We start from the raw sequence: 27,564 nt of genomic DNA, 5'->3' as shown, positions 1-27,564 counted from the left end.
AAAGGTTCACCACTACTGGACTAGAGTGATTAGGAATGGAAGCAAACATTGGGACCGTAGCAGAAGAGCTTTGGCAGGAGTTTGTGAAAATGAGAAGTGACCTTCATCTCCTGCAAGAGGAATTGCAAGTGCTCAGTAAGGAGGTGCAGGAAATTAAAAATGTGTTGAATAGAGAAATTAGGATTATGGAGATTACTTTAGCTGAAGTAACTAGAACAGGATTAAGTAAGGGAGAATCTTTGGTAAATGGTTAAGTAATGAACAGTATGGGAGTGATTGGGAGACAACAGCATCAAAGCACAAGTGGTCTAGAAGAAATGAGATGTTGTAAAAGTGAGAGAGTAAGTAAAAGTGCTTTGAGGGAAAATAATGAAACTGGGGAGTTATGCTGAATAGAGTAGAAAAAGAGGTCGTGAGTGATTTTAATGAAGTTATGAGTGGTATAATATATGGTGATTCTATGATTAAGGATATGCAGAGCAGTATGCCTGCAGAGTGCTTGGCTAGTGGAACAATAGAGAGATGCAGAAAAGATGATAGTTATGGTGGGTACAAATGACCTGAGTGGTAGTATTAATCAGGCAACATAAGATTTAATAACATTGTTAGATATCGTGAAGAAGAAAAGTGTCAAAGGGAGGATAATGTATGTGTGTACTGCCTTGCTTTGAAAATTATGAGTTAAGTAGACGAGTGATGATAATGAATGATATGATTGCAAGAATGTGCAAAAAAAGAGGTCTGGAATTTGTTGATGTCTGGAGTGTGTTTGAAGGCAAAATACAGCTGTATGCAAGAGATGGGTTGCATTTGAACATAGAAGGTCATAAGCGATTAAAGAAATTACTGTTTTCTAAACAAGTTGAAGTAATTAAGTGGGGAAACTAAAATTGAAAAGGTTGAGTGTAAGAGGGAGAAACTTATGCATTATGTATATTTGTTGATTCTTTTTAGCTGAATAAATTGAAAAATATAATGGATAAAAATCTGCACGGGACTACTGAAATTAGTAGCATTTATATCAGTTCTAAAGCTGGTACAAGAACTAAAGGGAATCTTCAATTTTTGTATACTAATGCAAGAAGCATTCGAAATAAGAGAGAAGAATTTTTGGCATTAGTCAGTGCAATCTCACTAAAAGTTGTAGGCATTAGTGAAACTTAGCTGTCAGCAGCAGATGTGGTTACTGGAAGTGAATGCAATGGGTACAATATTTTCAGGGAGGATAGAGAAGACAGAACAGGGGAGGATTCGTCCATCAGCAAATTAGTGCAATGAGTTCAGGGTTAGTGATTATTATGGGGGATTTTAATTATGGTGATATCAATTGGAAGGAGGAAATATCACATGGCAAAAAAAGGAAATGGAATTCATACACCTTCTAAGAGATAATTACTTAAAACAGCACATAACTGAAGGGACTCATGGTGTGAGAGTGTTGGACCTGATCATTAGCTCAGAGGACATATGCATAAGTAAGGTGTCCTCATTACCTCCAATTGGTGAGAGCGATCATGTGGTATTGACTTGGGAGGTTGCAAAATTTGTGGATGTGTGATTGTTCACAGACATGTAGACATTAAAAAAAAAAAAAAAAAGTGCACATTACAAAAAGACTTACTGAAAGTTGGTTTGAAAATGAAAATCAGTGTGAACAACAAGGTATCAAGTACAAATGAAAATGAAAATAAATGTTTCAAATTTTGCATATCTCCACAGTGTTTTATCTGCAGATAGAGGAGCAACTAGAGATGTTGATATAAGGACTCAATAAGCAAGATGTGCATATGTTAAACTTAGAGTTTGGTGGCCACAAATTATTACTGATGAAGACCTCTGGAAAGTAACAAATCAGTAAAGAGTCACCCTGGAAATCAGAAAAATGAAAATTTAGATGGATTAGATACTTAGGAAAGATGAAAAATGTGTCATGCAATCCTGGAAATGTACAAAGAAAGAGAAAGTCTATCTGTTCTAAAAATACATGGAGGAGATTAATGGAATGTGAGAAGAAGAGTTTTGCTAAACTAAGAACATTTGTAAGTACAAGGAAAAATTGATGTAAAGCATTTACAGACACCTGATGTTCCTGATGGAATTAGGAAAGTTACTTCAGGCCTCCAGTAAGTGGAGTGGTGGCCTCCTCTCATAAGATGAACAATGTACCCCTTAAAGGCTTGCACACATTTAAGCACAGCCAGAGCTGTCGCCAAATTAGATTGCACCCTGAGGCAAACACTTAAATATTGCCCCTGGTGGATTATGAGATAAGAAAATCTCCAATTGCTATTTTGTTTTTAATTACAAGAGAAACATTAATGCAAAATGATTACATAATAATATTAATTAAATGTTTGCTCTACCGGTATATCGCACAATATATTTTATATGAATTCAATATAAAACTGTTTATAAGCTCTTCTAAATTTAAATTATAAGTTATGTCTGCCTCTATCGATATAGTTGCTAGACGAACCAATCTTTCTTGGATCATTACTGTTTTCGCAAATAATTTTTAATCAGTTTAAGCTTGAAAAAATTTCTTTCCATGCTTGCTACACTAACAGGAATTGTTAGCATAGCGAGCACCCTTATGAAGCCATGCAATGAGGCAGGCTGCCTTTATGCTACACCCTGTCGACAGTACTGAGCACAGCTATGGAGAGCAGAGATGCTGCTATCTATGCCAACAAGAATCTAAATAATTCCTGACAGACCAATTTTTCTATGTAAAGCCTCCTGACTAATTTTTAAATTCATACCACTAATTCCAGAACTGCTAAGCTGTACAGCTAGTTATCTTCAGACAGCTGACTGCTGTGGCAATTAGGGTGCCTATGTAGGATGACTGCTTTTTTTTCTTTTTTTTTTTTTTTTGTTCAGTAGACCATGGTTTGTAGCTTCACAAACAAATCTGTAATGAGACACTATGCAGAATAATCTGACCTTAGAAGTAGGTTGGGTAGATACCAATTTAAAGCTCAGAAAATACATTTCAATGAATGCTAAAAGTGCAACATAATAAACATAGCCATTTCATTTATCAAACTGTTTAGTGTTTGATAAATCCTGGTGCCCGTGTGCATTGCACACATTGCACATATGGCTGGCAGATGCTGTAGTGCATTAGGGCAATGTGCAGGTTGATAAAAAGGAAGAAAGAAAGAAACCTATTGGTATTTTTCTCAAGAAGAAGCATCACTTTCACTGTCTTTAAATACTGCATTAATGTTTCAATTTCTGAAGAATTTGACCAAATTCTTTACACGTTTCTCTTTGACAGGTCCAGCAGCATGCAGTAGAATGGTACTCTTGTTTGCCTGTGCTTAGGAACCCTGTTTACATAACCTGACAAGTTTAGACGTTTTTGTACCATTATTCTATCAAACAAGAATTATTTTATTAACATGACTTGACTTTGCCACATGTATTTTTATATGCATTATCAATATAATCTAGTACATTTACTAATAAATTTCTTCTAAATACATCATAATTATAGGTAAAGCCACGTTTCCAGAAAAGGGTTGACCGCAGCCATAGATTATACAGTAACCATCAAAATGCCTATAGCTTGATGACAAGTAATATGCCTAAAGGTGTGGATTTAAGAAATACTATGCAGAGGTTGGAAGCGAGATGTGTGCAAGATATGGAAATTTTTTTGGATAATTTCACTTCTGAAAATACCAAAGAAGCAGAAGATCTTTTCAAAGATCTAGTAGAATCTGAAATTAAATTTTATAAATAATGTTCTTCATAGCCGTTAACGTCTGAATTTTGCAGACTTAAAATGTGTTACAAGCCTTTGTCTTTTTTTAAAAAATTTTCTCAGTAGAGAGATAAACTTATATAATTTGTACAATTTTATTGCCTTGCATTATTGACATCTGGTTTCAAAAATTATCTGTATTATATTATATAATATAACGAGCATTTCTGAAATAATATTTTTCAGATTTAAAATGGGAAAAATATTGCTCCTAAGAAGGTGCATATAATTGTTTTCATTATGCTAATTGACCTATTGTGTCATTAACATGTCATAAAAAAAAGGAAGAAAATGCAAAAATATAAATTGATATGTAGAGGATTATCCATTCATTTATATCAGCAAAGTGTGAAACCAAAATTTCAAACTGTTTTATTGTCTGGCAGGCATAAAAAAACAGACCAGCATACATCATATAAGAAGTTTAGGGATTTTTTTCACATGCAGTTTACTCATATTTATTGTGAAATATACAAAAATGCCTCAATATAACTGGCCTACAGATTCTTTACTGTCCCACCCTTACTATAGGGACAATGCAGACTCTGGTTAGCCAAGTTAGAAGAATAGTTGCACTTCAAGGACAACAATGCAAATCACTTGAATTAAAAAACAGGAAGATAATTATATAAATGATATGCCTGCCACTGTTACCTTTCCTTTTGTATGGAAGACTTTTCTCTGATTTGTTGATGGCTTACTGACTGTGACATGTAGAATAGTTACTGTTCTATGTAATAAATTAATCTGCAGTACTCACAGGCTGTTATGACCCACATAGGATAAAGTAATAAGTTTTAAATTAAATATGTATTTTTGCATGCAAATTATTATGTGTCTGAGGTGAAAAACCTGGCACCTCTGTATGAGACTGGCTAACTCACTTTCAAATGAAAGCACTGATTCTTCACATCCTACACAGGATTTGAATCCAGGTCTTTCCACCCAAAGGGACGGATCAAAACTGACTGAGCTATGGAGGCTCACTGCTTAAGTACCATGGACTGTTATACCAAAGTGATTGGCAACTGTGTCCATTGAGCATAGATATTTGTTCTCAGGCAGCTAAACATGGGAGTATGGACCCTTCCATTGCTAGGCATTGGAAAAATGTCAGAGCATTGTACATTTTTCTTCTCTAGTAGTTTCAATATATGTATTGAATATGAGAAGTACCAAACTAATGCTAAAACATGCTGGATACATGTATGGAAGTTTGTTATAGTGTTATTTTTAGATTCTCATGTGAGATCAGTTTACTTTGAAATATCTATCATACCTTTGTTGATGCATTCATTGTCAATACTCTCACTACCCACTCTAGGAACATATTTCACTGAGGCACTGCTCTCTATGTAAAAAAAAAAAAAAAACGATTCTCTTGCTCACAGGATAATTCCATACATTTATCTTATAAGTTCTCACCAGCTTACAGGTCTCAGTCATATTCAGTCAATCATATCCAGCATGTGATGAACAGTGCCATATAGTGGTGTAATCAATTCTCGATTGACTTATCAGTATAATTTTTTATTATTGAAGTAATTCTCTGAATGCCTCAACTTTTTGTGCTATATCCCTTCTACTTCAGTCCTTTATTCATCATTTACTCAAATGTTTCTGCAATGCAGTTCTAGTAATATAGTGTGCTGTATTCTACTTGTTCTTGTCAAAGTGCAAAATACTTTGCAATGACAAATTGATTCTCTTCCTTCACCCATAGTGCCGATCTTCCCAGACACCCCCCTTGAATGGACTCTGCATTAAGAGATCCTATTATTAACCTACTCATTGAATATCTTCTTCTTCTTATGCGTTATCCCATCTATTTGGGGTCAGCCTTTTATATGATGCGATTTAAGTGATTCCAACTGACTTGTTGCAGAGCCTGAAAGGGGGGGGGGAATGCATTTATGTCTGTAGATGTGTGTTCATGGGGCTAGTTTGCCTGTTTTGAGGGATGAAAAACCTGAGTTTCTGGGAGGAAAAACCCTCTACCTCTGTATGAGACTGGCTAACTCACTCTTAGTCAAAAGAGACAAGATAAAGGTTCCTAATGTCATGGACAGGAATTGAACCCAGGTCTTTTCTGACTATAGGGCTTAGTCTATACTGACTGAGCTACGGAGGCTTTATACATATGTAACTTGGATATATAATAACTAAATATCTGCCTTCAACCTGATTACATCAACATTTGGTAATACAAGTCACTGATGTCTCTCAGCCAGTTTCTCTCTCTAATTTAACCCACCAAGCTATTTTCCATCTCCATTTAAATACTAATCAGGTTCCATCCCCCCCTCTATTCCTACTATTTCAATTTAAACCATTTAAAAGTTCATAAATTTATGAGAATCATTATTACTAAGTTTAAAATGCATAATTTACATACTGTACTATTTTATCATTAAACTTTTTTTTTTTGTAAAAATACACGAATCAAAATAAGGAATGCTTGTGCATTCCTTATTTCCCAACCTCTGTAAATTTGTAGATATGCAAAAGCCTAAAAGAGGAAAAAAAGTCTCATTTGCATAGAAATTTGAAAACTATATAGTATGCTACTTGAAGGACCATTTTTCCATTTGTAGTGTGTTGAAGTTTTCTCCATCTGTACTACAGTTGTCTATTATTCTCTGTATTTTGATAGCTTATTATATAAGAATTAACAGCATGAAGTGTACAGTATCTGTTAAAGCCTATCCTCTCTTAAAGGCTCCATATTTATTTAATTGCTACTGATATTCTTTATGGTTTTGCTAACATATGAAATGTAAATATTATTCATTTCTATCTTTAATAAACTAAATTGCTGTTATAATTTTTGCCATTGCTTGAATGACATTAGCACTACAACAGCGTTCAGCAAAATGGGAGGGGGAATAAATGCAAGTAACATTTGAAATACTGTATTCCTTATTTTACTGACTCTTTTTAAAAATAAGAGCATCTCCATTGGAAAGATCTAAATTCAAATACCTTCTGAAACAAAAGTTTTTATAAGTTTTTCACCTGAATGCAAGTTATCCAGTCTCACACCTGTGTGCAGGATTTTTCTCCTCTGCAAAGTAGCAAACCTGTATGAAAATTAAATTATATGCTCTATTGTAGCATTAATTATGTTTATATGAAGCTAGGTTACTTGACTTAATCTAGGGAGAAGATCGAAGGCTAAAAGTAAGAAATATGTTGATTTCTTTAAGACTAAAATGAACAAATTAATTCTGTGAAAAATTTGCTTATCAGACACTATTATAGGGTATTTCATTTTCTTCTTGCATACTTTACTGATCCTTGTCAAATTAAGGGAAATGTTTCATCACATTTCTGATTGAAGGACAAGGTAAAATTATTCATGCTGATTGTTTCCATTTTTCTTCAATGCATAAACCAAAATATGAGCAAACTGCAGTAGTAATAATAGGTTGTGCCATCCTTCAAACAACGATACTTCCTTAATATCATCTCAGACAGCATTATGTAATATTCCAGCTGCACTAGACAAGTTCCTATCTTGTCAAATTTTAAGGAATGTCTAATATTTTGGGCCTATGAATTAACAAGACAGTAACTTATATAAGTTACAACCTGTTCTGGCTTCAGAAGCCATTGACAAGTCTCTTCCCTGGGTCTTTTTCCCAAATAAGATAGCAACATATGAATAAAGAAGTTGATCTAATTTGATGTGACAAGAATTGAAAAAGGGAAAATTATCTGCTGGAAACAGATAAGGTATGCCTGCTACTGCTATAGCAAATTTTTTCTTTCTTCCTTCGGAAGTGGCATTTTGTGATTTTGCACAAAAGTAATGGTTTGGTTACTAATTGGATAAAGTGCATATCTTGTAAGAATGATAAATACAGCAAATCATATGCTATCCTTCTAGGCTTAGTTGTACCAGTTGCAGAGATACCCGGTTTTAGTGTAGCTCATGTGTTAAGTTGCTGTTGAGTAGCCAGATAACTTACAATTTACTACGTTTTAAAAAAAATACAAAATGATTGTATATATGTCAAAAGATGAATAATGAAGAAAATAAAGAAACAAATACAATTGGATGGATCATGTTAAAAGAATGCAAGTTGAAAGACTACACATACATGTTATTTATTAAAAATCAGGCAGAACAAGCCTGAATCTGAAGTTCAAGATATCAAGAAAAAAATGGAGAGTAAACTGCAATTTCTGCTTCACATTCAGTTTAATATAATAAACAGGAAGGATTTAAATTATTTTTATGCTACCATTATAAAGCCTGATACTTAATGATCAAAGTATTTTTAAGTTATTATTGTGTAAAAAAAAGTGTGATTTATTTGGATGTCACAATAAATTAATAGTTGTGGGGTACTCAGCTTTAAAACTTATTTATAATGAATGTGTTATGTGTGTATTAGCATAAGAAAAATAAAGACATGAACACACATTTTGGTTTTCTTGTTTATGATCAGGAATTATACAAAATTAACCTATAAGATTTTTTATATTCTTTGGTCATTAGTAATATGTAGACCTTTACTATAAATAATGGAAACTTGAATGATATTCAGTTTTTGAAAGAATAAATCTGATCATGACTGAAAAGTATAGGGGATGGAAAAATATGTATATACTCTGTTTTCTTGTTTGTTTTTTTTTCTTTTTTTTTTTCTGATAGTTCATTTCATATTACATTTTCAGTACACTTTCAAGCAATATAAAAAATTGTTAAGATAAAGCAACTGAATTAAACTGTGATATTTTTAAGTTCCTACTGTTGTTTATGTAATTGTCTTATTTAAAAAGGTATATTTGTTATGAATAAAAGTTTCTTAGAAGTATTCATAATTTTTATTTAATATATGTGTTCATGTTGTGACTGGTGATCTTTCATAATTATGTAAAAAATTATTTTTGCATTTATTGATATTCAGCACTGTTCGAAGGTTGTCTTATTTCAATACATGATTACGTATTTTTGAATGTTGTTTATGGTTTAAACCAATAGAGTTCCATTTCACTGAGAAAAGTACATTACTGAAAAGATGTGTAAACGTAGTCAGCATTTACTATAGAAAATGAACTCATGGAGAACACAAGAACCTTTTATTTGCTTTAGCATATCATTGATATAATGGGACTTTTTCCAAGAGTTGTTTTGTAATTTGTTATAGGGAGAAATGACTATTTACTAAATTTGTAAAAATAATCTGATTAGTTGGAGGACCACATAGCTGCTTTAAGATTTTTTTTTTTTAAATCATATGCCTACTTTAAAATATTTCTTAGTTGTTTTAGTCTAAATATGAGCACTTGTACAACTTAAAGCAACTATTAGTGTTTCTTTTATGAAATAAACTAATGTAATCATGTAGAGGTTTGATGTAATAAGTGTTGAAATCAAAGTGCTTTGCATTAGTTAGAGTAATTGCAAAATGAGGTTCATCAAAACTTTCTCTGTGACATTTGTAATTTTGCTTTTTTTTTTTTTATTTATTTGGATGAGAAACCATCCTTAGAGCACACACTGAGATATTTTGTCATTTTTATATTGCAAACATACTTAGGAGATAAAGTCTACAATTTTAGTAGAGAAAAAAAAAATTTAAATGCCTAAAAGTAGATCTTTGTCCTGTAGCAAAGGACAAATTACTGTAGCAATGCTCCATCATAAAACCAATGAAGTATTAGTTGAAATTATATATTGTTAATAATTAGCTGTTACTTAAGAACCATGCTTTCACTATGAAGCTGTGACATTCCAGGATATTTTTGCTGTACCTGTGAACTTTGTGTGATGTGGCAAATAAAAAGCTTAACAATAAAATCCTTCTTAGTAGTAAAATGATATTCATTTCCATATAGTCAAATGTTATAAAAAATTTGACCAACTTGTTTTCAGAATGCATTCTAATAAATAACATTCCACTGCACAGTTAATAAAGCTTATAAACTCTCCCATGAACACTACTATTTATACCAGGCCATCAAGGCGAAGTGATATAGAAAGTAAATTCTCTCTCTCTCTCCACCCACACCTTACACCAGTGCTTTCCAATCTCTTTTGCATCATAGCACACTGAAGATGTACCAATTCTTGCAAACTCTTAACTTCACATAATTTGCAAAGGGTACCAAATGAATTTCGAAAAACCAAAACATGATTCTTCATAACAGCATAACTAGTACAGAATGCTAATGCCCATTGCCAGAGTTTTATTTGAGAACTTAGACAGTAAATAAAAAATAAAAATTTTAATTGTATAGATTTATTATTGCAATGTCATTCAACATAATCACCAAGTAAAATAATTGATTTGTTCAGCGAGAGACTTGCGCTTGTTTCTACAAACTGAACTTTTTGAAGTCTGGATCAGTGCTTGAAAGAGTTATGCATAATTCTTGATCAGGACTTTTTAAACATGACCTCTTCAAATTCTGGATTGTGACTGTCACTAAGAATGACTATTCACAGAGACAGATTATTATAGCAAATTCTAACAGCATCTTAATTGCTTTTTCTCCAATAGATAGAAACTTCTTTTGAAGTCAACCAGAATTGTACTGTTGATCACATATCTTGAGGCCCAGTTAGGGAGCACTGCCTTACATCTAGATATAGCAAATGAGGGAATTTTGCAATTAATTATTATATTATATACGAAGCTCATTGCAAATTTAAGCAGACTGTATTAGATACCTTTGCTTCTCACGTGTATATCTGGTGACATATTCAGTTTGCACACGTTTGTTGTCACGGATCATGATTGTTCTAAAAATATTTATTATATACACATGATTACATTTGGCACAACATTCATGCTACGTTTTTTAGTCAAATCCACATGTTACATTCAATAATTTTTTTCATTTCTTTGTTCTTGAAAGTGTTCAATAACAAGGACCCCCCCCCCACACACACATATATTACACATGTAGAAAGATGCAGAATTTTCATGTTTTCACTAACTCATTTGTGATTTCCCTTGCCTCTCCAACTCCTCTAATGTTTCCAGAGGTCATTTCATCAAGCCACTACATTATTAATCACTTTTCCTCCAAGCCTCATCTCACCACGAAATGTCTATTTACAATTGGCTGTTAGTCATTCACAATACATCCATCCCACAAAACTGGAATAGAATTAGATAACTTCTCCAACATTCTCTAACCTCAATATTATCTTCTAGAATGTATGGCTTTGTCCAGTACATGAAACTACTGATAGAAGGCACCAAATGCCAGTAGAAACATTTTTCACTTAATACCAAGGCGCAAGACGGACTTCAAAATTATGTATATCATATTGTGCTTCACATAATGCATATTATTATTCATATCATAATTCAGCCTTGTATGTATCAATAATAAATAAATAATTATGTTATTTTAACAAAATAAAATAAGATTTACAAAAAATAGTTCACCAGGCACACGCACCAATAATAAACATTTCATATCTCACAGAAATATGGCACGTAAGCTTACTAAAAATACACTGCCGTTTGAGCAGTTACAGTTGGGAATGATGTAACGTGCAATGACAAGAGCAGATGAATATCAGCGTTAGATCGCAGTGCATTTGTTTCGTAATCTAAAAAGTTAATCGAACAATTCCAATTAACTATTCAATCAATGTCAAAGCATAGGCCGTAACCTTTAACATGTTGTACTGCATTTATATAATGTAAGCATTGTTATTATTTATAAAAACAAACAAAATTTAATTTTTTTCATTTTTTCCTTGGGAATGCTGCAGCATTGCAGTGCTTATTATGTACAGGCTGCCACTGATGTGTGAATCAGGTATAATCACAACAGAAGATTACAGTTTTAAGTGCTGAGTTGGAAAGAAATGAAAATTAGTCAAACTTTCCAGTCATCTAGGATTTCGATTTTTTTTTTTTTTGTATAAATTCTTTCTTGAACTGGTATTAGCACTGGATAGATGGAAAAGAGAATTTCAAGCTCAGTGAAGTCAAAAGGGGATGACTTCAAGATCCTGCTTTCCATACATTTTTACTTTTGTCTTGTAAGCCCGCTGATTTTGCTGAATTTTTCCAGCATTTTTTAAAAATGCATAAGTATTTTCAGTTATTTTCCTCAAAGTGCCTACTACCTCATCTGCATATGCTAATATTTCATTTCTCTTCATGGTTGAAGGGAGTACTATATCATGAAGATGTTCAAAATGACTTCCAATACCAGCCACACATCTTGTTAGCATCTGAAAATGCTCAAAAGTTCTTAGTCGGTGTTTGATGGCAATGCATGCAATGCTGAAACGTTGAACATGTTCCTAGAGTTTATTAACATTCCCCACCAGGATAGATTTGCACCATAAAAATCCACATGATTAGATCAGGTGACTTGAGGAGGCCACGTAACTGGTGATCTCAACAAACAGTCCTCTAGAAAATCTTTGATGAAGGTAATCTCAGCCCTTAAGAATGAGGTATGATAGAGCTCCATTCTGCACAAACTACATACTTTTCCTGCACTTCAAGGGAATGCCAATCGGCATATTATGGAAGATTTTTTCCTAACAAATTTTGAAAGAAGTCAAAAGGTCCTGCAAGCCAATTTGACAAAATATATAGCCCTGTGAATATCTTCAAATATTTCTACATTATGTTGATAGGGAAACTGCTGTTGATGTCTTGAATGAATAATTAAGGGGATTTTGATTGGCTGATGTATGATTGTGGAGGTAATTGAAACTACAATCTCGAGTAAACATTCTATCATCTATGAAATAAGCCTCCTCCAGTTGTTAAGGTGTGATCATCACTGGGTTTTGGAATGGTGTGGCTAGCCATAAATTAACATGGTATGGGGCCTGAAGAGAGAAATGGATGAAACGGTATAACAACAATAGGAAGAATAAAATCTAAGTAGTAGAATTCAGTAGCATTCCATTCCCAGATCATATGATCTCAGGGATTTCCAGCATTTTTATAGCCTGTAGTCAACAGGGTGTAGCATAGAGGCAGCCTGCCTTATGGCGGCGCTTAATAAGGGCGCTCGTTCAGCCATATTGTGGTAGGTGCTGTATTACGGCAACAAGAATTTTACATCTGATGTAGATGCAATAGATTTATTTGAAGAATTAAAAATTCTCTCAAAAATAATACAAGCGAAAAGTGGTTCTCACCAAATTTTATCCTATATATATAAATATACAGGGTAGCCATAAATTAACTTTCCCTCTTTGCAGATATATGTAGCTAAAACTAAATAAAATTCAGACTTTTGAAGGCATGGGGAAGATGAATTCTGCAAAGAAAATATTTAGTGCCAAAAGCGGAAATTTTGGCGCTGGTGGAGCCAAAACCAGTCAGATATTTGCAGTAAGTGCAGGTAAAAAGGATTATGCAAATTTTACTGCACGTACGTGAGAGCAGCACCACCAATTCCACTTAAAAAGGGATTGGGAACGTTCGGGCAGTTATTCGAATGACTAACGAATTGTGCTCAATATGCATCCTACCTTGCCTCAGCGTGCTTTACTTCTTAAGTTGTTTTACCTTAAACAGTGCAATGCCATAGCGGCCCTTCGGGAATTTAGAAGGCTTCATAACCTGTGTACAGGTCCTATATCAGCTGTAGCACTGAGAGCTATGATTAAGAAGTTTTAAGAAACTGGATCACTAGGAGTTAGACCTAGCAGAGGACAAAAAGTAGTGCAAGAAGAGACAGTAACAGGCGTTGCTACTGCGGTGGTCGACGACACAGGGACCAGTGCAGAAATATTATTCCATTTTATCTGCCTTTAATGTAATTATAATTATCCACTTGTTTTCATCTCTGCCAGCGCCAAAATTTCTCCTGCCGGCGCTTTTTGGTACTAAATTTTGTTTTCGCGGAAATCATCTCCCCATGCCTTCAAAATATAAAATTTGATTTCATTCCGTTTATTGGTTTTAGCTACAGATGCATCCAAAGAGGGAATGTTATTTTATGGCCACCCTGTATATATATATATAAAATGATGAGCCTTTTTATGTCACGTTTTTTGAAACTCAGGGGCTACCCTGAGTGTCGAGTCTTCCAAATTCGAGCCATCAGAATTCAAGGAGAACCAGCCTACCAGTCCGGAACTCAGGGGGGTTGGGCGCCGTAATCTCCCCTAATATACTTATATTATACCCAACATAAAACAACGTAAAAAACTTATATATATATATATATATATATATATATAAAGTTTTTTACGTTGTTTTACGTTGGGTATAATATATGTTAAAGATGTCAAGCTATTTTAAACCTGGTTTTTACTCCATTTCCCAAGTAAGCAAACAGACAAGTCAGCGCCTGCATGTAATGCTAGTCTAAGTGACCCGTAAAGTAGTACAAGTTGAGGCAACTCATGGTAAAGTCGGAATTATTAAGAATAGTGATCAGAGCTTAACCGACTTTACCACGAGTTGCCTCGACTTGTACTACTTTATGGGTCACTTAGACTTGCACTACGTGCAGGCGCAAACTCGACGTATTTGTCTGTTTGCTTACTTGGTAAATGGAGTAAAAACCAGGTTTAAAATAGCTTGGTATCTTTAACACACACACACACACACATATATATATATATATATATACAGTATATATATAGGAAGACTGATTTACTCGGTTGTTATATATTTTTTAAAAAATTGAATGACTAGAAACCGAGAAAAGTGAAAACAAAGTTTAATAGCACAACTAGTTTCAGCCTTCTTCAGATGTACATTAAAAAGAAATAACCAGTAAAAACAGAGGAAATAACTATAAACACCACGAAAAGTTAGTGGATGTATTTCAACGTTGAAGTCTGCGCATTCAAAACTGTTCTCTCGTTGGCTTCATTGTTGGGCGTATAGCATCTTGTGAAGAACGCCAGTATTGGATCGTAGAACGACAGTCTGAAAGGTTGTAACTCAGGTTGCTGTTGAGATGTGGGGGGGGGGGGGGGGGGGGTTGAGAATGATTTCTTTTGATTCTATTATCTTCCTTTCTAATTCATCGTAGCAACGGAAAATGTTATTAGACTTGTCCCATGAACTGTATGGTTAAGGTTTTCTTCATTACAATTGGCCGAGAACAGAATAAGACTAGACAGAGCACTGGCTCGCGTTCTCCCGTAACTGACGTCTCTCTTATGTTCTTAGGCTGGCCTGGTTGGCTGAGTGGTTAGCTCTCCAAGCCAAGAGGCTGAGGGTTCAAATCCAGCAAGGGAAAATCGATGTTTGTGATTGTCCTACTAATTCTTCGTGGAAAGGGCATCTACAACCCTACCATTTTTCTAGCAGAAGGCTTCTTGGGTTTACTCCAAAAACCCAATGAGGTAACTCATCAAATGGACTCTTTCCTAATGGTAAAGATGTTGAGTATACAAATATTTTCATTTACCACTCTTATTTAGAAATCTGTTCTCCACTATGGCTAAGGCTTCTGCTTTTCCAGCCCACCTCTACTGTCAACTTTCGTTTCTGGTAACATTTCACCAGACATGACGCATTTTGTTGTCACTCATGTACGCTTCTATAGGGGGTAGGGTCTTCAGCCATTTTCTAAACTTCGATTATGACTTAAAAATCGAATATTTTTGACAAAATAGTATGCAGCATAAGATTTGCCTATGAATAAATGCATATTCGTAGGCAAAATTTCGTTCATATTACTGAATTTTCAGATATAATTATGTGGATTCTCACAATAAATACTTGAGCCGTTAAAAGTCTCATATCGTAGCCGCAAAATAATCGCAATTCTGTATATAAATGTACAGAAGAAGAAATACGTTTCCCTCCTTCCCCTTCAAAGAATAGTTTTATTTTTCTCTTTGGAAACGCTCCCGAACTGGTCTTGACTTATAAAAACATTTTCCTAAGTTAAGAATAAATCATGGGAGAGGGGTTTCTTTTGGAGAAATTTTTTCATCCGATTATTCTAAACATAATATTCAACTTCAACATTGCCACCTAACCAAGAAAAGGTCTGATGGGCAGCGATTCTAAGAAGGTAATGATGTATTATTATCATCGTTTTGTAATGTATACAGTGGCGGATTAAGGATAGTTGGGGCTCCCTAGGCAAATTATATTTGGGGGCCCCCAAAAAAATAATGAATTTTTCTGCCTGTTAAAGGGTTAAATGATGATAAATAATAAAACGTTTTATTTATTTTTTTATCAGTTTTTTTTTTTTTTTTTTTACTTGCACTACACTCAAATAATGAAAACACGAAAAGGCATACTAAAAAGTTATTTTTGAAACAAACACCTCACTCCTACACGATTCAATAACAAATGACGTTAAGGAGCAACCAGGCAAAACTTCCTATCTCGGCAACGCAATCAGTTTTCGTGACCTCGAAGCTGTCAACAGCGCCGTGCGCCAACACTGGTAATGCGGTTTAATTTAAAGCATAGAAAGTACGCGCTGTTCAAAATACGAAGCTTGTCAACTAGCGCTGACATTGGTATTGCGGCATTATTTAAAGCTTAGATAGTGCGCGCTGTTCAAAATACGTATAAAACGTAATAATTGTTTTAAAAAAAATTTCGCTTAAAATAATCAAGATTTTTATGATGATTTTTATAATAATAATAAGTTATATTTTATCATAACTTATTGCAGGTAAATAAGTAGCTCATAATATGGGGATGACAAGATCTCTTTATTCAAACAGACGGGCTGGATTATATTAATAAAACAATTAATAGACATGTTAATTGTGACACACGTTGTTGCTTCGGCTACAGGACAATGATTTCTGATATTTGGGAATAATAAGAGTTGTTATTGATGGACACAGTATCAATGCCATATTCACGGGAAATAGTCTGGGATGAAGCGTAGAATATTGGCCAGCCTGCTTTGCCGAGTGGTTAGCGTATCCGCGCTCCAGCCAAAACGCTGCGGGTTTGAATCTCGCCGTGGGCATGGATGTTTGTGATTGTCTGTGAAAATACTAGTGGAGGTGGTGATGGACGGTAGATGGCGTTGGTGTAGTTGGTGGGGACAGAGCTGTAGAGTAGGTGCCCTCCCTCGACGAGTCTTTGAACTCCCTGGAGGAGTCATGTAATAATAACATGGTGTTCTTCAGGAACAAACTCATTTCTTGGGCCACTTAGTCATTTATTACAGATGTTCGAAGGTGAAATCCTAAGTAATATAGGATACGTGTACAAGTGATTAGTATATGTAACACTTCGAGGCTACTGCTTAAACGTCGAAGATTCCTGCTTCTTTAATAGTCGGAGAAATTCCTTTCTAATTTATTTGTACGTGATGGACCAAAAACAAATAAAAAAAAAAAAAAAAACGAACGGTTTACTGTATAAGTGTTTTTCTTTTGCTTCAGTGATATCTGTAATTTGAATTAGGTATACGTGATCAAGGAATATCATAGTTTTAAGTAAACTGTGATGACTTGGATAGAAATGAAAATTGGTCAGACTTTACAGTCATCTAGGGTTGCGAGGTTTTTTTTGTTTAAATTCTTTCTTGAACTGGCAGTAGTATTGCACAGATGTAAAAGAGGATGCCAAGTATAGTTAGAAGTCTTCTCTCACTTTTTTCTCTTGAGGGGCCGTCATAAGATGTCTTCGAGATCCCACTATCCGTAAATTTTTACTCTTGTCAGCCCACTGATTTTTCTGTATTTTCCTGGAATTTTTAAAACTCCACAAAAGATGTATATATTGAGTCATTATCCCCCCCCCCCCAAGTGTCTGCTACATCATCTGCATGTAATATTTTATTTCTCTTCATGGCTGAGGTGAGTGTTATATCTTGCAGATGTTCAAAATGACCTCCATGCATCCGCTGAGATCACTATTGACATCCCAAGTCTCTAGCTGGTATTTGATGGCAGAGAATGCATGCGTAAATGGTAAACATGTTCCTACAGTTCATCAACATTCCCCTCTACAATAGAATGCCCCAATGGCTTTGAAATGGCTCATAAATAAAAATCCATATGATTATGTGACTGGGGGAGGCTAAGTAATTCCTAACTATCTTCCAGAAAACTCTTTAATCGAGATAATCCCGGGAGTCAGGATTGAAGTACAGTGGAGCTCCGTTTTCTATGAACACCATATTTTTCCTCCACTCCAAGGTAATGTCAATCAATATAGTATGGAAGATATTTTCCAACAAATTTTGCAAGAAGTCAAAGGTCCTGTAAGCCAATTTGACAAAAGACCTATTAATGTCTCCAAATATTCCTACATTAGGTTGATGGAGAATTGCTGCTAATGTCTTGATTGAATAATTCTTCTTCTTCCTAACGTGGATTTTAGGCGAGGTGGTCTGTTCCTGTCTCTCGTGCCATCTCTTTCTTGGTCTTCATTCAAAAGTAGCTTTTGACTGGGTGATGCATGATTGTTGTCATAATTGAAAATACCATCTCGAGTTACTATCTTGTCCACTATGAAATAGGCCTGCGTTGTTAATGGATACCTATTTGAGGCCCAGTGCGGTCATCACTGGGCTTTGGAATGGTGTGTCTAGCTACAAATTCACTTGGTATGGAAAGAGAGAGAGAGAAAGAGAGAAAAATGAATTAAAGAGTATAATAAGAACAGGATAAAATCTTGGGGATTTCTTTTTCTGGTATTTGTATGGGCTGTATTAAAATGCCGTAATGGGTCTAACGAACTCGCCTTGGATATGAAGGAAAGACATCGTTAACTTTAAGAGTTGCAATTTTTCCATAGTACTATTGCTTTCAAACAGATGTTAGTGTTTTTGAACTGAATAGAGGATGTCCTCTTAGCACAGATTTGGTTTTAAGTCGTTTTCGTTGCTTCACGGATTTTGGAGAACTGTGTTCAAGAATGAAGCTTACGAGGTTTCTGCTAAGTACCGTTGTATTCTTATTTTAAAATACCTTTTGTTCTACATCTATATTAATATTTCTGATATCATTAGATTTCTAAGCTGTTGCATTCAATTCTATGAACCAGCTTATGTAGGTCTTAACTGGGTTCCCTCCATCCCCCCCCCTTTTTTTTTTCTGAGGAAGTTACGTTCCTTTCCCCTACTAGATCATGTTTTGTTTTACAAATTTCTTTTGAATTGTGACTATGAATTCCCACTTTTTCATATTCTAATTGAAACAAGATTCTGGCTGAAAAGATCGATGGGAAATCTCACTTGAGTCTTCGAAGATTGCAAGCGATCTTTACTGTTGCATAGATAAGAATTTAAGCAGGATTGGATTAGAATCTGACTTGATGACATCAGAATAACTTATCTGAATTACTTTATTTATGAGAGAAGATGAGAGAGATTCGTTGAAGCCGTGATAAATACTTTGATTCATGTAAGCCCAGAGGTTGGGGTTGATCCTCCATATGTCCATTAGCCTGATTACCAAGACATTTTTAATTGCATACTTCCTGCTTTTGGGCGCACCTTCTGTTTTATCTGATCGAAGATTTTTCGATAAAGTTCCAGTAATGGCTTACTATTTAACAAGGCTGTGGGGTTCTTGTGCAATCGACGAGACAACTCAGAAGGAAGACATGATTAATGAGATGTTGTAAAAACTCGATTGTAACTTAAATATTCCAAAGCACATTACATCGATTTTTTACTTAGGTCAAGTCCCATGAGAATGTTGTAAAAATAACTTTTTTGTCTCTGTGTATTTTGTACTAGATATTTTTGTAAATAACCCTTCGGAAGTTAACTGCATATACTCTAATAAGAATATGTTAGTGTTAAAAACAAAGGCAACGTTTTTGTCGCCGGAGCTGATGGCGGCATAAGAAAGGTTGTTTATAAACTTTGTGTGTATGAGAAAGGCTTACAAGCTCTGCACGTAAACACCTCCAAAGTCAGTCAGAAAGGTTCAAACAACTTTCCGATGGCCAGCAACTTACAATCAAAGGAAGGCACAGAAGAGAACAAAGAGCGGGCTGAACTTGAAACTTAAGACGAAAGAATCATGCTGAATTCTTCGGGGGGGGGGGGGGTTACAAACTTCGTGCGAGGTCTCAGAGAAGGCATAATAAAAAGGGACAGAGCCAAGCATAGGGGGCTTCCTGGATCCAAAAGTCGCTAGAGAAAAGAGCGGCCCGGTTCCAGACGTCGCCAGAGAGACAGAGCTTCCCGCTTCCAGCAGTTGCAGAGACAGAGCTTTTAGGCCACAGACAGGGCTTCAAATTGCCGAAAGGAGAAGTACCAATCGCTGGAGAAAAGTTTCCAGTCCAGAGAGAGGGATCCTGGTGAGACAGTTGGCGGCAGTTCGAGTTTGTGGAAGTGGCAATTCGAGCTATTTCGAGACTGCAGACAAAAGCGGCAGTCATCCAAGCATTTTCGGCGAGCCCAAGCAGAGGAGAAAAGGTGAAGCAAATTACCCGAAGCACCTTCGCTCGGAAGTTTTTATTCTTTTCGCCGTGGGAAGAGCAACATTTTCGCGGAGCTGTACGAGTCCACAGCCCGGTATGTTCCCGATGAGACACTGCTGAATGCCAGACATTTCTGAGGAAGCTCGAGATCTGAATTGAAAGAATTGCCATAGAACTTTTAATGAAAGACTTTTGACTGGATGTGCGATACAGAGCCTTTGTACAATTCCTCTTATGTGCTTTAGTTGGACACTAAAGATTTATATTAACAGTAACAAGAATTGTCATTAAGGGAATCTATTGGCATATTTGAAGTTGATATAAAGCTTGTAAAAGTAACTTAACAGAGAGGTAGCTAACCTCTTTGCAAGTGAACTAGTAGTTTAATAAGTGAAAATTGTAAGCAGAGTAAATACGTTTTAGAGAATTTGTGCTAAAGAATTTTTATAGGTGGTTAGAGAAAGCAATCTCCCAATTGTTTAATTCATGTATATTTCATAGTAATATAAATAAAATGCGTTTTGATTTTTTCGTTAAAGGAGTGCTATTTTTACGACTGCACTGTTCCAATAAAAATCGAACTTGTGAGAGGGAAACTATGTGAAATAGCCGAAGCGTAAAGTTAAGTAAAAGAATAGACCACGACTGTTTGTGTCAAGTTTTATTGAAGGAATTCGTGTTAGAGAGAGAACTCTGCCGGCCGTAGTATCGAGTTTTATGCTAATTAAATAATATTAGTGGTGCAGTCTAAATTAAATAAATTTTCTAGTATCTTAGGCATAAGACTCGTAGTGCGAAGGGTAGATATAGTACGTAATAATATAAGCAAGAAAGGTTCAGAGAGAGAAAGAGCGCACAGCTAATTAGAATAAATTATAAAAAGGTAAATATTTTAAGAATAACGGTATATAAGGTATAGGAAAAGAAAATAAAGACACTTAAAATAGCAAGGTAAAACATTTAGTTTACATTGTGTTGTTGTTCAGCTATAGATTTCGAATGAATCTAATGAGGTGTTCAATGACGGCCAATTATGTATCCTGCTTCTTGTATTTTTTCCCCGAATGCGATTGTAGGCCATTTTTTTTTTCATTTTCATGGCATTGTTTTTAATTTTGGAAGCTTTTTCCCCCTCTTTCCTCTCATATAGATGGTATTTATAGTGAGAGAACTTGGCATCGGTGTACTTTGTTTTCTTTAATATTTTTCCTCTCTCTTGTTCCTTATGGTCGATAAATTTTGCTAAATGTGACAAATCGTCATTTGACCATTGACAATCACTAGAAATAATATAATTACAGAGATACTGGCGTCTACAGAGAATATTGCGAAGTATTCACAAGCGTAGAAATGGAGATGGGCTGGCCATATTAGTAGATTAAGAGATGAAAGATGGATAAAATTACGAGTGGATAACAAGAAAAGAATAGTTCGCGAAAGAGCAAGATGATTATAATCTGAAAAGATTTGACACAAGATGGCATTATTATCATTACACCTCCAAGGCAGACATTGGATACATAACTGGAAATTTTTTTTGGGAGGCCTATATCCACCAGTGGATGAAAAGAGGCTGAAGAAGAGGGAATCTGAAAATTTGAGTCCTAAATGTATCCTTTCATTTCAATAAACTTACTGTGGGAAAAGGAAGATGGACATGGACGTCATTCAATAATGCCACGTCTCAATTTTTGCATTTCGGATTGGACTACAACAGATTGAGGAGACAAGCTGCAAGTATTGCATTCGATATACATTTAAAAACTGTCGTGTTACCTTTATGAATATTCTAACCCCTCCTGAAGGAATCTTATCATCACTGGAGGCAAAGGTTTCATGTTCCGGCTAGAACCAATAGTACTTTGGGCGTTGAATAGTCGCCCAACATACGATTAGCGATTGTGCCAATAAGATCCTAAAGCTAATAGACAGGAGAGGATTTGCCAGAATGGGAACAAAAATGTGAAGGATCAAACCTTGCATAACATATACTACTTGTAAAAAAGAGAGATACAGTAACGAGGGTATGAAGTACCTGTGGCAAGTGTCTAACTTGCGCCCCCTAACCCAAAAATGACAAAAACGTTTGAAAAATTTAAATGTAACAAGTTAAATTTTACTAAATGCAATCTGTTAAATACTTACTATTAACCCCATCAAAATGAGTTGCAGTGTGTTGCAGAATTTGTGTGTCTAAAGCGGCGTATTGCCGAAATTCAAAAATACAATATAAAATAGCAGACTTTTATATCTATTTATTTATTTTTAACGTTTTGCGCCCGTGGCGGGCGCCTCTTTCGCCATGCCCTCGTTACGGCACTGCTATGCAGCGATAAATTGACTTGACAGATAGCGATTTCATTGGTAGGTTCCTAGTATTATCTTTTGTAATACTGTTAAACGTCAATGGATAAACAACAAATAATTTTATTACAACACACACACACACACACACACACACACACACGGGTGATACATTTTTCGGCCATTTTTTTTGGAAATCAATAAGTAACCTGTCTCCACCTATCGCCGAGGTTGACATATTTTCACAGAATGCTTAGACGATATTCTTAATCCAAACCAGTTTTATTTATATTCCCTGTGTATGAATTCTAAGGTTATTGATTTTTTTTTTCTGGAATAATTAAAAAAAGTCGCCCGCCATGAAGATGGAGACGAACTCTGAAAACGGCTGAAAAATATTTTTGTAGGAGTTCTAATCGATAAGTAGAATCAAAACTATAACCAAAAGATTGTACACGACTTGGTTGATTTCCTATACTGCATTTAAAATATACAGAGTTAATTTAATTCTCTCTCCCCACTTAAAAAAAAAATTGGGTATTTTCAAAGAGTAGAAGGAATAACAAAGAAACAATACAGATATCCTTGTTTATAGTACTGAGCCCAACCATAATTTTCCATTTTTTACCAAATGCTAACTTCGCACTGACATGAAAATGGCAAGTTTATTTTTTGAAGCACGAAAGTGTAATTCACTGAACTGGCCATTTCTAAAGGCTCATTCAAGCTTTTGCGATATGCGTTCGAAAAACTTCTCACCTTGCAATACTTCATGACCTTTTGGGGGGGGGGGGGGGGAGCAAGAATACTAACATGTGGTTTGAAACAGATCTACCTGGATAAAAACAGCTGGTGTCTGCAAGAGGAAAGAATCGGAAAAATCAGCGAAACCAGCCAAGCTTTCTCGGCGATTTTTTACTAGCTGTGCTAAAAAAAAAAAAAAACATATAGCGAAGCTTTTATTATTATTATGTGACAGGCTTAAAAGCGCATATATTGGTATTGGTGCAAAAATTTCCTGACTACATATTTCTAGTTAGTATTAGCAGATTATACTAGCTTTACCTGCTTTATAAAAATTCGGTTAGTAAATTCTGAATTAATACAAATCTGAACTGAGGTTTTAACATGTCGAAGTTGAAGACACTTGTAAACTTAGTGTTTACTTTGCGTCATACATGGCACTGATGTGCTATAGGTTCTTGTACCTCTCGTGTGTGAGATTATAAAAAAAATAAAAATTAGACAACACTGATACTCCCCTGCCCAAACCACACACACACTTAGTATGTGTGTGGTTTTAGATAATATCACGATTCCTACACATCACCAGGAGTATTCTGCAAACATGCTACAATTGGTTCAGAAATCCGTTTCTGAAAGAGAGTCAAACTAATCCTGCTCTAGAGATCAAACATGGGACGCTTTGAAGAGGATGGAAATCTCACACCGGGCGATGAAATTCATCTAGTATCTAAAGACAATACTTCTACTCTGTAAACAACTATTTTCAGATTGCAATTGTCAAACAGATAAAAAGATATTTTATAATGCTTATGTTTCGATTGCTGAATACAAACTAAATCGCAAATAAGAAAACGTTCATTGTTATTTAAGCAAGGGATTCATCAAAGTCATCTAATGAATTAATGAGCATGCTGAAGAAGAGTGTTTGTGTGGCAACTCCTTTTGTGGGCTGAAAGTGTACACCAACACACAAGTCGCAGTTCTGCTTTTTTAAAAAGGGTCATCCCGTTGCACTGTTTTGCTAACACTGTCATACAATACGAGTTATTTACCTCAAAATCCTTTAAACTCCCCCCCCCCCTTTTCATCGTTATAAATATATTTCGCATATACTAGGATCTTCAACAAGCGCGAAGTGCACTAATGGTGTCCATTTCATTCTTTAGAGTTTAGTCCACCTGTTTTTGTGGTAAAGTTCTCGTCAAAACAAACGCAGAACGGTTTTGGCTAGAATCTTACTACTGAGCTGCGAACTGATGCCAATTTCGTATTTAACTGTATAAAAAATGTTCAGGTTACCCGAGCAGTTTATACTGTCAAGAACAAAAAAGGAAATGATGGAAGAATGAAAACAGGAATGAAGAAAGAGCGATGGAACCATAGTCTCCTGTTGCCAGGAAACTACAAAAGCAAAACGTCATATTCATCTTAGTCAGAAAACAAACTATGGGTTCGGCTGTGACGCGGATACCTGAATGCCTCTAATAATAACACGCGGACCCTGCATCTACTCCCGAAATATGATATGAACAGATTTAACTATGATATTCAATATTTATACAGTCCGTGCGGTTAGCCTAGTAGCTATGCGCTTCGCAACTATATGCCTGGGGAAGGAGTGTCCCCGGTTCGATTCCCGTCGAAGACGTGAGGAACTTGAAGATCTTCCTCAGGCATAGCCAAGTTAGCAGGTCTTGGGCGCGGGCAGTAGGGCTTTTTCCGCCAATTTATCTGGCGTTTTTCATCCCGCAAGTAGGCAAACCGGCCCCGTGACAGCCAAAAATATATCCCCCCCCCGCGGGAGACTAGGCGACAGGTCGGCTGTGAGGGGGTACTAACAAGTAGTCGCATCTAAGTAACACGCGGACCCTGCATAGTAGGCGGGAATAACGCGTAGTGAAAGAAGAATTCAATATTTATTCAATATCATACTTATCCGATCTTACTATCTCTGCAATGGTCAACTTTTATTATTTAGGATCACGTCCGAAAATAGATCATTTGGTGTTGCACTTGAACGTGGCGTTAATAATCCATTTAACACGTGCTTTGAAGTCGCTTCAGACCTCCAATAAGCGGGATGGAAATCTCACACCGGGCGATGAAATTCATCTAGCGCCTAAAGACAATACTTCTACTCTGAAAACAACTACTTCTAGTACAGTACTTAGTCGGCGAATATCAGCAAAAGTTTAGGTGTTTCCAAAACGGTTGTTTGCAGCCCTAACAAAAGCGTTCATATCAGCACACTTTTATAAGATGAACGGGGCCCCTTGAAGAGGCAAAGTATGGGTCTGGAATGACCTTTTAAGTTGAATGCTCGCAAATTCTGATGTATATCTACAGATATACTTTATTCACCAATAAAGCGTTTACCTTATGAGGGAGTGAATGAATACTACTACTACTAATAATAATAAATAATAATAAAGATCATTAAAGAACCTGGTGAAAATCCTCATACACTAAATTAAACAAATTTCCAACACCGGTTTTCGGTAAAGGTTATGTGAACTTGGACATCCAAATAATCAAACCATACTTGTTCAACGATATTCTCAGTGGAAACATACTATATTATTATTTTCCCCTAAAATGAGCTGCCGGGCATTTTGGAGAGTTCTCCTTTCAGTGATGCGATTGCGTATGTCTGAACAAAGATCTCTCTACTCAGACTACTGCGTCTCTAATTCCATGAAAGTGTTAGTGTACGCGAAACAAAAGGACAATAGGAACGCAGAGTATGGGAGAATTTTGGACGACGCAGACAACATTCAAAATAACCAGCCAACGACAGATGTTTGTTGTTTTAGAATTATGACCAAAACAACTGTTATGAGGAGGCTCGTGTATTATGTCTGCTAACTGAGTATACTATTCCAGCTGGTGTGTCTCTTTTGTGGGATGAAATACTCGAGTATCTGGGGGGGGGGGAAATCCTGCTACCTCCACATGAGACCAACTAACTCATCTTTATTTGAAAAGCCTCATAAAGGTTCTTCGCAACTTAGACGGTATTCGAGCCCACGTCTTTCCAAGTAAAGGGCCTCGTTGATACCGGAGCTAAAGAGGCTCTACCAACGCTAAGAGAGAAAGCAAGGCATTTATGATACGGAAATGTGTATCCAAAATAGAAGGCAGACATTTTTATGTCACTATTATTTATAATGACATTTATCGATGTTCCTTTCTTAAAATAATTAGTTTTTTAATAAATATAGTATTTTTTCTTAATTTCCACATCGAAAGAAATGGGGGCATGTTAAAATAAGCTTTTGTTGGTCTATATCGAGAGTATATATACAAGGTTACGAACAAAAAAATGAAAGATTTTTAAATGTATCAAGCAGCGTTCAACTAAAGTTCAGAGTTGGAGATTCAAGTGCACAGAACGCAGAAAATATTGTGACTGGGATTAGAAAGACAATCGGTAGCGAGTAGAAATACGTTTAAACAGCTTGACAACGATGAAAAGAAATTACTCAACCTGTCGTGCATTATCTATTAAATATACATAAAATATACATGAACTTTAATTAAAACAGCAGTAAATTTTATTCGTTAAAGTTCACATTAATGCTTTGTCCCTTTAATCTAGGGTCAAACTTTTTTGGATTAAAGACATTAATTTGAAAACAAATTAGAAGTGGATATTTGGATCAATACATTTTAATTATTCACTCAATCCTTTTCTCTTGAATTTTTGGGATTTGCATCCATATCAAAATTTTGGAGTATTATGTAGATAAAGTATCACTTTGGATGTGAAAATCACCGAGGTTGGTCGTAACGAATGAATGCGAGTTATCCGTTTAAACCGGATTTAGAAGGTGCGATGGTCTAAATCGGTAGCCCTCAAATAGCAGTGAGACCGCATTGTGTGCTTTACAGCAGTTCGGTTTCTCCCCGGTATTTTTTAAATGAAAAATTGTGTAATATATTCGTATAATCAAGGAATTAATACATTTAAAAAAAGAATGATGGGAAAATAGGTCACGATAGTAGTTTGAACCCGATTCAAAACTTGTGTGACCTCGCATATCAGTTTAAATATTTTTACGCGCATATCGCTGAACTATGTCAAAAAAATCACAGTTAAGAACCTGAAACAATAAGTCATACTCCACCCCAAGACAAAAAAAAAACCTCCTTAATTATGTACAAATCTGCAGGGCAAGAACCCCGTCCCCCTTTCCTCAAATGCACACAACACGTTTTCTTACCAAAAGCTGCTAATTTTGTTTAGTTTAAAAATCAATTAGGAGTGCATGGTAATTTCATCCAGCTAGGTCTGCATAATCATGAATGGCTTCTTTCTGCTCAACTATATTTCTTTCTCACGATAAGATCTCGCCTTTCGTAACATCAAAAGCATCAAAAGTTCAGAAAAGTGTCTAGTGGCCGCATTTAGGAAGT

At 35.5% G+C, this 27,564-nt stretch overlaps 1 protein-coding gene across 2 annotated transcripts in view; it reads left to right on the top strand.

Annotated features, from left to right (window-relative positions):
* The window catches only part of LOC150105581 (secernin-2-like), a 196,241-nt gene extending 186,675 nt beyond the window's left edge, over positions 1-9,566 (top strand). For both annotated transcript variants that reach the window (XM_090394262.1, XM_090394263.1), the window contains exon 8: positions 3,503-9,566. In XM_090394262.1, coding sequence (XP_090250388.1) covers positions 3,503-3,751 — 249 coding nt within the window. In that variant the 3' untranslated portion in view covers positions 3,752-9,566. The remainder of the gene's footprint in view (positions 1-3,502) is intronic.
* Positions 9,567-27,564: the final 17,998 nt, after the last annotated feature.

Source organism: Typopeltis vanoorti, chromosome 6 (genome assembly GCF_054136105.1).
Source record: "Typopeltis vanoorti isolate ZY-2024b chromosome 6, IOZ_Tvanoo_1.0, whole genome shotgun sequence".
NCBI lineage: Eukaryota > Metazoa > Arthropoda > Arachnida > Uropygi > Thelyphonidae > Typopeltis > Typopeltis vanoorti.
The sequence above is the reverse complement of the archived record's forward strand: the minus strand, read 5'-3'. Positions and strand labels throughout refer to the sequence as shown.